The sequence below is a fragment of the Erpetoichthys calabaricus genome, chromosome 16 (assembly GCF_900747795.2).
Source record: "Erpetoichthys calabaricus chromosome 16, fErpCal1.3, whole genome shotgun sequence".
NCBI lineage: Eukaryota > Metazoa > Chordata > Cladistia > Polypteriformes > Polypteridae > Erpetoichthys > Erpetoichthys calabaricus.
This window is the reverse complement of record NC_041409.2, coordinates 79698964-79712586: the sequence shown is the minus strand read 5'-3', so window position 1 is coordinate 79712586 and position 13623 is coordinate 79698964. Positions and strand designations below refer to the sequence as shown.

General features: G+C 43.5%; 1 protein-coding gene across 4 annotated transcripts in view; it reads right to left on the bottom strand.

Moving 5' to 3' along the window:
- The window catches only part of mdga2a (MAM domain containing glycosylphosphatidylinositol anchor 2a), a 379952-nt gene extending 366564 nt beyond the window's left edge, over nucleotides 1-13388 (bottom strand). For 2 of the 4 annotated variants that reach the window (XM_028821618.2, XM_028821621.2), the window contains exon 1: nucleotides 12442-13387. In XM_028821618.2, the coding sequence (XP_028677451.1) occupies nucleotides 12442-12514 (73 nt within the window). In that variant the 5' untranslated portion in view covers nucleotides 12515-13387. Of the gene's footprint in view, nucleotides 1-12441 lie in introns of all 4 variants that reach the window. The other 2 variants (XM_028821620.2, XM_028821619.2) reach the window with 2 other exon arrangements.
- Nucleotides 13389-13623: the final 235 nt, after the last annotated feature.

Below are 13623 nucleotides of genomic sequence, written 5' to 3'. Positions count from 1 at the left end.
CATCATGTTCAACACACAAAAACCAACAAGCAACAATAACATTTAAAGCCCAGACACACATTTCGCGGGGAATAGATGATACCAGACCGTATTCTGTCCTTCAGGTCATTTATATTACGAACTTTCCTGCTATACACATGCTCCTTCACCGTACCCCATAACCAGAAATCACAGGGGGTCAAATCAGGGAAGTGCGGAGGCCATGGCAATGGTCCATCACAAACTAACAATCGACCTGGAAAGGTGTGGTCGAGATAAAAATAATCCATTAATGTTAACATAATTTTGACTCACCCTGCATATAGAGACCTGCTTTAGATGAAACCATCAGTCTGAGGAAGACCCTTGTCTGCGCAAGACACTTCCCTAGTCAACCACATATTGAATTATTTTCTCATTTTTTTAACTAGTTCACCTTGACATTTCGGTCTGCCACTTAAACGGGGCTTTCACCATCTGATGCCCCAAACCTTTATACTTTGTCGTCTCTTCGTTTTTTCACAGGTCTCACTAACCAGTAGAGGGTATGAGAGGTGGACCCCCTTTAGTTGACCAGAGGATGGCCATCATCCTCCGCCTTTTCACAATGTCTCACCATCTTTAAAAGTATAAAATAAATCAGCGGGTCAATTGAGCCACCAGGGAAAACAGCAGACAATTGAGCTTGCACATAAAAGATTGCATTATTAACTTCCAATCAAATGTTGGCAAGAGGTAAATAAATAAACGTTGTTATTTCTCCAGTCTATTTAAATGGAAGTACTTGCAATCAGAGAGACATTGTAAGGGGGGGTAATAGGGGGGATAGGGTGGGGGGGGGGGGGGGTTTGTTTCTTCAGAAGCATCCTGAGGACAATTTACAGCCTGGAAGACTAAAATATCAATCTTTATTTTATATAGCGCCTTTCACACTGAATCCCACATCAAAGCACTATTACAAATTGTATAGATTTAAAAGGAAAGACGCACAGAGTGCAGGTAGGCCTAAATGGCTTGAACAAAGCCACATTGTTAACAAGGGGTAAAACCGTATCCTTGCGGTATCTCCATTTTTAAAGAAGGGGGTCCTGAATTTATTACCTGGGCAGCGACTGTGCAGACTGATTTTTCTTTCTTAGATAGATAGATAGATAGATAGATAGATAGATAGATAGATAGATAGATAGATAGATAGATAGATAGATAGATAGATAGATAGATAGATAGATAGATAGATATGAAAGGCATTATATAATAGATAGATAGATAGATAGATAGATAGATAGATAGATAGATAGATAGATAGATAGATAGATAGATAGATAGATAGATAGATAGATATGAAAGGCATTATATAATAGATAGATAGATAGATAGATAGATAGATAGATAGATAGATAGATAGATAGATAGATAGATAGATAGATAGATAGATAGATAGATAGATAGATAGATAGATAGATAGATAGATAGATAGATAGATATGAAAGGCATTATATAATAGATAGATAGATAGATAGATAGATAGATAGATAGATAGATAGATAGATAGATAGATAGATAGATAGATAGATAGATAGATAGATAGATAGATAGATAGATAGATAGATAGATAGATACTTTATTAATCCCAAGGGGAAATTCACATACTCCAGCAGCAGCATACTAATAAAGACAATATTAAATTAAAGTGTGATAACAATGCAGGTATACAGACAAAATCTTTGTATAATGTTAACGTTTAATGTTAACGTTCCTCCTGGTGCCCTGTTTCCTTCCACAGCCCAAAAACATACAGTTTAGGTGGATTGGAGTCTACTAAACGGCCCGTGGAGTGTGTGTGTGTGTTCTCACTGTGATAGACTGGCACCCTGCCCAGGGACTAGTCCTGCCCTTGCACCCAGTGCTTGCTGGGTTAGGCTCCAGCTTCCAGAAGGTTTAGAAAATAGATAGATGGATGTAAGTTAACGTTAATGTACTCTGCATCTGTAAACTTGGCCAAGCTTGAGTAAATGTGTGTGCATGTGTGTGCGTGTGTGTGTGCATGTGTGTGTGAGCATGAGTGATCCCAGAAACTACCTAATGCTGCTCTGTGACCCAATACTATAGTAAGTGGGTTTGTCCATCCATTTATGGACCCACCTAATCCAAAGCAGGGTCTTGGGAGCCGCAGCCTGCCCCAGCAGCATTGGGCATTAAGGCAGGTAACAACTAAGGTTGCACGGTACACCAGTACTGGAAAGGTACCAAAAAACTCAAATTTTAACACTGTATGGAACCAGCACTTCGGGATTTCCTCTCCCTCCATTTCCCGAGACACTTGTTAGCATAGATTTGGAAAACGTCACTTCTGTAAATTTGATAAAATAATGAAGGGAAGCCACAAGCTTTGACATGATCAGGACATCATAGGGGAAACAACCCAAAAATTGCTTTGGTGTGATCTTGACTTCACGGGGGACCACACCACTCCCAGTACTTCTTCAACAATTGCATACATCATACTCTCAAGAAAAGAGCGATGCATAGCGTAGCTCAATGGCACAACACAAGAGGGAGGCTGAAGCAAGACGCAAGGGATTTGGAGAAGTACGTTATTTGCTTTGGATCTGTTACTAACGTCCAAAAGCTGGTATCGATACCAAAGTCAAACTTTTAGTACCAATTTAAAACTAGTAACAATTTATCACAGGGCAGGCTCAAACCCAGCCATATGTAATCCCGATACAACTTTGTATTACATTCACCTGGCCGTGTAATAGAGCACATTTTAAAATATCTAATAGCTCTTGTCCTGTGTGTTCCTTCAGTGTCTTTCTTTAGTATCCGTTGTGTGTCTTAACATCTCTTGATGGAGCTCCACCTCTCGAGTGCGTTCCCCTAAAGCCTGCTTTTCAGACTCTGTCATTTCAGTTCGCCTTGCTCGCCACCTCTCTGCTTTTATACTTCCTGTCTTTGAACTTCTGAGTTTAAAGGCGAATCTCAGCTTGCCTCCTACATTTTTACTCTTCCGCATGTTTTTTACACTCGCAATTCCTCTTTCGATCACGTCACCAAAGCTAAGAGACCTGACACACAAAGAGCTTAGCATTATATATTATACTAGCCGTTCCCAACGGCTCCGACCACATAGTAGTGAAACAGGACAAACTTTAAAAAACAATAAACAAAAAGGTATCGCTAGCTAAGCGGAGGCAAGGTACACTCCAAAACGCAGAGGTAGACCAACTCCCCACTGCTGACGTCACGCTTCCCCCTCCCTTCAGTCCACAGCCTCTGTCTCAGATTAGGGCAAATATATCACCTCTGTAAGCGAATGAGAGAAGTCGCAAAATCAACCGGGATGTTCAAGCAAATTGTAAGTGAATGAAAGAAGTCGCAAAATCAACCGGGATGTTCAAGCAAATTCTAGAAAAAAAAATCAATCTAAATCCGTTAAGTAGTTCTCTCGTTCACTAGCTATGCGGAGGTAAGGAACGCCCAGAGGCTGGCGCGTGAGTGAAGGGGGCCCCGCCACCCTCCCCTCTGCCCGCTGCGTCTCTCTCAGATTTGCGCAAATAAAACGGTACCCCAAGCGAACTATGATTCTTAGCATGATGAGAGAAGTCGCAAAATTAACTGGAATGTTCAAGTAAATTATATAAGAAAATTCAATCTATATCCGTTAAGTAGTTCTCTCGTGAATAGCGGACAGACATACAGACAGACAGACAGACAGATGTTGGATTATATTATATTATATTATATTATATTATATTATATTATATTATATTATATTTTATTATATTATATTATATTATCTGCGGTGGGTTGGCACCCTGCCCGGGATTGTTTCCTGCCTTGTGCCCTGTGTTGGCTGGGATTGGCTCCAGCAGACCCCCGTGACCCTGTGTTCGGATTCAGCGGGTTGGAAAATGGATGGATGGATGGATATTATATTATATTATAGCAATCCATAGCCATTATGCGTGTACACTTTGCGTGATCCCCCTTTGCCTACTTGGGTTTTTCTCCATTCACTTTGCTCTGTATGGTCCTGTACGGCTGTGTGTGTTGCCAGGCCGTGCATTAGACTGGCACCATGTCCAGGGTTGTTTCCTGCCTTATGTCCAGTGAAGCTAGAGAAGGTTCCAGCCCCTATGACTCCAGATTATTATAACACTGACCAAAGTACCTGCCATTGTCAGGGCATAAATAAACAGGAAAAACTGTAATTTGGCTAAACCCAATTCACAATGAAACAAAACGATGTCAGGCCTAATCCAGTGAGATAATGAAATTGTTGCTCAAATTATAATTCAAACACTGTACCTTAGGTCTTAGATGAGATCCCGCTTTGACGGGTGCAAAACAAATGGTGTCCTCCCATCAGCCCCAGTGCAGTCTCCTGCCTGATGGGAATTGTAGTCCGTGTGTTGGTGCTATATGGCCTATATTTTAATTTGGACAAACAGCAATGGACATGAAACATTTTGTAACAACTGGTTCAGACATTTTGTGTGATTAGCAAACAAACAGAAAACATGAATTATGATTTTATTTATATCTGTATTTCATTCACACAGCATAACTTTCTCAACTCTCTTCATGATGGCCATCTATCTAATATATTGTGCCTTTCATATCTATCCATCTGTCTGTCTTACTTATAGTGCTTTTCGCATCTATCTATCTATCTATCTATCTATCTATCTATCTATCTATCTATCTATCTATCTATCTATCTATCTATCTATCTATCTATCTATCTATCATATAATACACACAGGGCAGCCCCTTGATATAACTGTGAGCGCTTCTCCCGTTTTTGTGCCCCAAAAACCACAGGGTAGCCTCAGGCTCCTGGTTTCACATATTGGACTACATTTTATGAAAACTGATGGAATTTCTCCTGTTAAACTGCTTCTAAAGCATTTGCCTTAACAAAGTACTGCAGCAAATGACGTGTCGTAAACAGGAGCTGCTCATGCTGTTCAAATCGCCCCATTGTGCTTATCATGAAGCAACCTCAAATCTGAGAGGAAGAACATTCTTAACATCTGAACGTAAGGCAGCAACTAACAACTTAGAAGAGTAAAACAAGCTCCCGCTAGGCGTTTCCGCATTAAAACTTTGTAAGCAGAAATGGATAACAGTAAGACATTCCATCGAGACTTGAGTCCAGCTGTAAGCAGAAATTGATGACCTGGTTAAAATGGGCAGTACAAGATAAGCTAAAACTCCACTCAAATCTACAGCTGGATTAAGTGGATTCAAAAATTGAATGGACAGATGGATGGATGGATGGATGGATGGATGGATGGATGGATGGATGGATGGAAAATCCAGCATCTAAAATGACCCTACAGCACTAAGTCCCCCATGCTAAGATGCGTAACTACTTCACCACCACTCTGAATGCACCAAGTTAGAATGCCCTTCCTCGACTGGCATCTCTTGTTTTTATGGAGCCATCTGGTCATCCTAGATAAGACAGAAGGGGACACTGTGCCAGCATGACACATGACTGGTAGGAAGAGAATGACCCATTTAGAAATAATCCTAGTGTGACAGGCCCATTGGTTCATTGCGTCGTAGTCAAATTTATCTCCAAAGAGGAGTAAGCCATCAATTTAAAGAACGGGAGCACAGGCCTGAGCCTCCAGTCCATCTTTACTTGCCTATAGTCGAAGAGGGGGACGTCTCAGCTGTAGCGTGTCGAGTAAGACGAGTGTTTGTTTCATGCATGATTTATAGATGCTAAAATTGAATTATAGCGCATTAGTCCCTGCTGCAGTGCCCGCTGTGGTACTCCTTCATAGCAGCTCAGCCAGCTCTTGACATGTTTGATACGGCCACCTTCCTCTCCTGGTGAACACTCGCCCTGTTCCAAAGAAACCCCTTAATCAACGACTTACATCTAACAACTCTTTTTTAGGTACTCCATCTCCAGGGAGATTCAAGCATACTGATGTTACAAAAATGTGCATAAGCAGCCCAACAGGAGATGTTATTAAACACAAACCCCTACAGTACAGGAGGAGCTGGCATCATTTAACTAGGAGGTCTCAGGTCAATAAAACTCTGCCTCTTTGGGGTCTAATGCCCCGCTTACCCCTTAAACCACCACCACCAAATCATAATATAAGACAACATACAAGTAAACGGAGGCCATTCATTTCACCAAGCTGGTCTGACTGGCCATTAACAGTTAACCTTTAACTAGTTTCTCACCTAGTCAGCCTGTACCCTCTCAAATCTGTCATGGCATCTGCTTCAATCTATAGGACTCTTGACCCTTCCTTTCATTTCAACTTTAGGACAAATTGAACTCTACCACCTCTAAAGCACTGACAACCATAGAGTCCTATTAAAAGCATGTCAAGCAGAACAAATAACATCTCAGGGAATCGATTACAAAACAAACACACATGCACAAATGTAAAACAAGAAACGACATGCCGGAAGATTCCTCGAGGAACGTATCGGGGTGGTTAGCCTGTTTTTGTTGTACACTTTCTTGCCGATAGGCTTGTACCTCATAGCTACTTCTGCTATTAAACCCCCCAGCCCCCCTCCACCTCAGTGTAGGATGACTCCTTTGCAGATTTTGCCAAAGGGCTGTGAAGTGGATGGCGTAGTCGGCAGGATCCTGTGATTCCTGGTGAGATGAGAACTTAATTTTTTTTTTCTTAATAAGTACAAACCGTCTGCCAAAAGCCCCTTAAGGATAATTTCCTTGTGCCATAGACCTACAAATGGAATAAAAAAATAAAACAAAGTATTTGAGCTCTGCAGGAAGATCAAGGTGTGTGGTTTTCTTACAGCCTGATTCTTGAAGCAGTGTTACACCTCAGAGTGTATGTAGGTTCTTCTTGGAATATCCCTGCTTACACCCCTCTCAAAATTTCTCTCTTCTCCTCCATGTTTCCATGTCTGTCGGTTGCCTGCTGTTTTCCAACTCAAGAATAAGGAAGCGTCTCCTCCTTTTCTCACCCTACCCACTAAGGTTGGACTCCATGCCACTCTCCTGACAAAACGCTCTGCCGGCTTTCTCCATTTCCCCTCTCTTCTCGCTCCCTTTCCTCAAATGGAATTCTATTTGCTGTCTCTCAGTGAGGTGTCACCACCTCTGTCCCCTCCTTGGTGAAGCTCCACCTGCCACCATCAAACCTGGGTATTTGGGTTACAGCAGAGGGCCTCTGTCTCTCTCCTTCACCTCACGTCCTTCTTGTTGCTCTGGTAAGCTGGCATGGTTGGCCTGAGGGTACACTCATTAATTCTAATGTCTTATAGTCCCAGAGCCCTGAGTTGAAATCCTCATACATGGACTATCTTTGGAAACACTGAATGTTCTCATGCCATTTTGGGTCTGTGAGGACTCCAGGACAGTCTGACAGCATTGGGTGCAAAACTGGAACCAACCCTGGATGTGGCACCAGCTCATTGATGGCCACACAACCAAAGGGAAGGCACACACTCACACTGGACCAGTATGCACAAAGACGCATGTGGGCATCAGGAAAACATCCAAAATGTACATAGAGAATATATATATATATTATATATATATATAAAGCCTTAAATAGCCAAGGTCCGGTTTACTCATCTGACATTATCGTGACTTACAAACCAGAGCGCACGTTAAGATCTCAAGATGCCGGTCTGCTTTTTATTCCAAGGATTAATAAAATAGCAGTGGGAGGTCAAGCTTTTAGTTACAGGGCCCCTAAACTGTGGAGTGGTCTGCCTGCTATTATAAGAGATGCCCCTTCAGTCTCAGCTTTCAAATCCCAGCTACATACCCTGACTAGAGCTGCTGATTAACTGTACAGACTGCATCTCTGTTGTTAGTTATTGGCACTAAAACATAATTAACATGATAGTTAGAATTGGCTACTACCCCTCACATATTATGTTTCTCTTCTTAGTACTCAAATGTGGCACTTGGTGCCCACTGCCCACCTGCCAAGTTGTTTTGCCTGCCTAAGGAAAAGTCATCTATGATGGAGGATCACAGGAATCGTCGGGTAGAGGGGTCCTTTCATCGGATTGGCTGGCCCAGCGCTGACTCAGCTGTGGAATGGCCAATAGGGGGAGGCAGCTTGATGGCCGAGGTCTCCAGGACTCTGAACAAATCCAAATCGTATTATGTGATATCATCTACTGTTCAATTCTGCTCTGTACTTGTAATATTTCTATTGCACTATTGTATTGTATTGAGGATTATTGGTGTTCTGTTCTGTGTATTGTATTGACCCCCTTTTTTTGACACCCAATACACGTCCAACCTACATTAAACGGGTCTCTCTTTGAACGGCCTTTCCTTAGGTTTCCTTACAAGAGTTTATTTAAGGAGTTTTTTCTTGTCTTCTTAGAGAGTCAAGGCTGGGGGCCTGTCAAAAGGCAGGGCCTGTTAAAGCCCATTGCGGCACTTCTTGTGTGATTTTGAACTATAAAAACATAAATTGTATTGCAATTGTATTGTATAATAAGTGAAACCTGGGTCCCTGCCATGGACTCACACCACATGCCATCTCTGTTCACAGTTTTGCACCGTGGTCACTGCCTTGAACCCATGATGTCTAGATTACAATGGCCCTCAGAAGCTGCTTCTTATTTGCAGAAGATAAAGGATACCCCCACACACTGTATGGTGCAGCACCACCACACCACAAACCCCAAGTGCCACCATGCTGGGGTCTAAAAAAACATTTACTGAAGAAATTCAGAAGGTAAAGATCACCCAGAAAAAAAGAAAAATGGGCAGTGAGTGGGTAAGTTCATTTAAGAACTGTTATAGTGCCACACATAGCAAGGCATGTTATAAAGAGCATTAAACTGCAGGATACCGTTGTTTAGTGACGATACACAGAATAGGCAAGAAAGTGAACAGGGCAGCACATCAAAAGAAGAAGGGTATACGGGAAGAGGGTGTGAGGAAATGGAGAGGAGAACAGGCTTCAGGTTAAGTAGCACCCACGCCAGCAGGAGGACCATTGGCACCGAGAAGATGTCTGACAGATTAGCAGACCAGTAAAGACGCAGTGGAGAAAATGGTGACATTCCAGTAAAAGCCCCCCCCATGCAAAACAAGGAGGGGGTTTTGGGGCCTCAATATCCTCAAAGACTAGCCACTGTGCTATGAATAAAGCATGCAAGACACCTTTGACCAGATTGCAGCAAAAAGAACGAATGATCTAAGACACTTGCTCGTCACCAAGCCTGCTCATTACGTTTTTTTCTCATAGACGGCAATGGCCAGTATTTGAGAAAGCCTTCTCTTTTCTGGTCAGTGGCTGCTGCGCCTGCCTCGCCACTCTAACATTAACATGCGTTCTCATTTCCACGGACACAGCCCAGTTGTCTACAATATTAGAACCGTATTCACTTCCATATAGCAGCCGGCCGGATGGTGACACCTCCATTTCTTTATCTTTTTTTTGTTTCAGCAGAAGAGACGTTCATTCTGGCAGACTACATCCCAGACGCCAAATTTGTATGACAGATAATTCAAGGTTTTAGCGAGAAGCTCAGTAAAGCCACCGAGAACTTTTCAATTTGGGCGATCAGGACGACTGAGAGATGGTGCTCTGTTCATCTGCTGTGGCATCTTCAAATAAAACCTCCATAACATAACCACCCACGTAATCAAATTTAGGGGCTATGATTGAAAAATTCATTTTGAATAAAATCCCAGCAAGTAAGTTGATGCACTACTTGCAAACAGGAATAGAACTTTCTTCGGCCGTTAACTGACCATTGAAATTTCCACTCAAGCAGAGGGGTATGGTGCAGCCATTAGCACTGATGCCTTACACTTTCCAAGTTCAGGGTTCAAATCCTGGCCCAGACATGGCCTGTGTGAGCTTTTCTCAGGCTACTCTGGTCCTCCTCCCTCACATCCCAAATATGTTTTAGGTTAAAGGGTATCCCTAAACGGACCCAATATGAATGCGTGTGAGTGTGTGTGTGTGCGTGACAGTGCCCTAAGCTGGGCTGGTGCCCAATTCAGAATTTATTCCAGCCAGTTCTCCCCCCTACTCCTAAAAATTGGGTGAGTAGCCTAGAAAATGGACGGATGGTCGGAGATTAAGAAGACTGACCATTATAAATCTTGCTGGCAAGCTTACACAGTCAGCCTAAAATATCCAAAACATTCTGTCAACTAAGACTAAATTTGAACCTTATGATCCTAGGGGGCCACCAAGCAGTGCAGGACATGCCCTCCATTTGTAAGCACATTAGCACATGAGGAGACCCTGGAGTTGCACAGAACCAACTTCTAACAACATTTACGCCGTTTACAATTCACGGCTCCAACTGCCTTCTCAATGCACACACGCACACACACAGATACACATACCCGTGACTGAACATGTACACAAACTAGATTGTCACAGCAAGTGATATGAAATAAGCAGCAAGAACCTCTCAGGGGAAAATGTTCACGTGAACAACTCCTGTAGATCTCTACCAAAGAATCATGACCCAGTTTGGAGATAAACTGACCGCTACTAGCTACCTACCTACTGTGTGCCCAGTGCTGCCTGCTCTGACCATCCTAAACACAACCCACAAGAGTACCTAACAAAGTCAATAGCCCGAGACAAGAGGGCAAGTCTGATCGGACATCGAAGGTCTAAGATGTCATTCTAATTTGAGAAGGAAACACTACACGGTGCCGACTGTTACAAAGAGTTGTTGGGTATAAAAAAGGTGAGTTTGCATTTATGTAAGATGGAGGACAGAGAAACATGCAGAGGAGAGGAAGGATGAGTGAGGTGGGGGAAAGAGAAGAAAGAGGGAGAGTTAGTGATGTAGCAGCTCAAAGTACGAAGGGGAGAATGCTTATAAATAACCTGAACAAATCTTATTTACTAAGCATACAGGAGATAGATAGATAGATAGATAGATAGATAGATAGATAGATAGATAGATAGATAGATAGATAGATAGATAGATAGATAGATAGATAGATAGATAGATAGATAGATAGATAGATAGATAGATAGATAGATAGATAGATAGATATGAAAGGCACTATATAATAGATAGATATGAAAGGCACTATACAATAGATAGATAGATAGATAGATAGATAGATAGATAGATAGATAGATAGATAGATAGATAGATAGATAGATAGATGTGAAAGGCACTGTATGATAGATAGATAGATAGATAGATAGATAGATAGATAGATAGATAGATAGATAGATAGATAGATAGATAGATAGATAGATAGATAGATAGATAGATATGAAAGGCACTATATAATAGATAGATATGAAAGGCACTATACAATAGATAGATAGATAGATAGATAGATAGATAGATAGATAGATAGATAGATAGATAGATAGATAGATAGATAGATAGATAGATAGATAGATAGATAGATGATGTGAAAGGCACTGTATAATAGATAGATAGATAGATAGATAGATAGATAGATAGATAGATAGATAGATAGATAGATAGATAGATAGATAGATAGATAGATAGATGATGTGAAAGGCACTGTATAATAATAGATAGATAGATAGATAGATAGATAGATAGATAGATAGATAGATAGATAGATAGATAGATAGATAGATAGATAGATAGATAGATAGATAGATAGATAGAGACAGATCGATTTACCCATCTATCACCCGTAGATCACTGCCTAAGTACATGAACGGCTTAGCGAGGGGGTCCTACAGATACTGATGATGATGCTGGTGGTGGTGATGATGATTGATGAGACGCCCAGAGCTACTCAAACCATAAAGAACACACCAAGTGCTCAGGATGGTTCCTCGCCCGAGCTTTGCTTGCAAGTACGAAGGTTAAGTGCCCAAGCACGACATTGCAAGCCGATCCGAAACGTAAGTAATTAAGAGTAATAATGACTTAGGAACTCATACTACAGTGGCTTCTGTCTCAGTGGCAAGTGCAAAATCCCCGCACACGCCCGAGGGCTACTGTCAAACACGCTTTTTTTTTGCGTGGCGATCGCACTTGCAGTCATCACACACTTTCCCGGGTTCCCGCTGTAAGTGTGGCTCCCTAATGACTGGATGAGCGCGGCAGTTGTAAGGGTATTCACACAGCTGAAGGGTCCACCGTAGTGGATTGCTGTTTGCGAGTGAGGTTGTGTGTGTGTGTGTGTGTCACCAAGATTGTGTTTGTGTGTGTGTGTGTGAGTTTAGCAGTGAGAGCGAGTTAGTTAGACCAAGGCGCGCCCATGCACGCGCTCCTGTCACTGAGTGAGTATGGGGTGCGCGCAAACCCATTCGCCCGTGCACCCCCAGCCGATAAGACACCTACGCCCCCTCCCGACACAGGCGCCGTGTCCGGAGCGCTTGCGATCTGTACCGCGAGCTCGAGATGTCCCTGCCCGGCAGCTCCATACGGCGCCCGCTCTTCCGTGCGAGGGCCGGTGGACCGCTGCTCACCCACAAGGTCACCGACTATCCCTCTCGGCTCACTTACCGTACACTCCATGGCAGTCGAAGACGTCCAGAAGCGTCGCGAGCATCCACAGAACAGCCAAAACTAAATCCATGTCGCCGCGAATGTGAACATATCCAAGCCCGGAGCTGGCGAACCACCTGCAAGGCCAATGTGAGCAGCAGCAGCCACACTCACCGATCAGCAGTCCTTATTGAGCGAGAAGGAAAGAGGAAGAAGCACCGGCGGGACGCGAACAGAATCCAAAGGTAAAATAAACAGGCAGTGCGAACGAGAACGAGTGCGGGGGCGCGCAGAGGCGCGCTTGATCAGAAGTGGACTAGCAGTTCTGCTGCAGGTGAAGGAATGGAGGTTCACAGTGAAAATCTCAAGGAGAAAAAATAAGCTTCAGTTTCCAAATGCACTGCCCTTAAAGTGTCTCACGGAGCACCCGGAGAGCGATCGCACCGAAGGGCCCCTCTAGCATCCCTGAGTGCCAGTTTCATCAGCTGCCATGGCTCTCGCACGGCCATCTGGAACCGCCGCATTCAGCACGAGTAGTGTCCAGCAGCAACGGCAGCAGCAGCGGCAAGAAGGGAAGGACGGCTCTTCGCTCTCTTCTGTGTTCTGTTCCTTTCCGTTCCGCCGTGATGAAGGGGGGCTGCGCCGGTGGAAAGATGAACGCTCACGCTGCGCAATACGTGAGCTGGAGAAGAAGCGGAGAGCCGCAGCAGGCGACGTCAGGGGGAGTGTGACTCTCTGAAACTCATCAGTATGGGCGCCACGAGAAGCGGAGCGAGAAGGAGGAGGAGGAGGAGGCAACAAGAAGCTCGTCTCTGTTACTGGAGCGCGGAGTGCTGGTGCCTGGCGAAAGTAGCCGTCGTTCTATGTATGATCAGTATGACAGGCGCGCCCCCGGCAAGCGCGCGTCCCCTGCTCTGGAAGGAGGGAGGGAGCTTGGGAATGTGAAAATAACGGGACAGTACACAGAGCCGCCCCCCATTCAAAATTCTCCTTTACGGCTTTCATTCATATCGCTAGCAACATGAAAGGAGAGAGAGAGAGAGAGAGAGAGAGAGAGAGAGAGAGAGAGAGAGAGACCCTGTTAGGTAAGAAGAAGGAAATCGAGAACGCAGAGAGTAGAGTGGGAAATGGAGATATCGATAGAGAGGGAAGTACAAAGTGAATATGAGAGAGGGAAGGAGAGATGTTAAGGTGTACTGA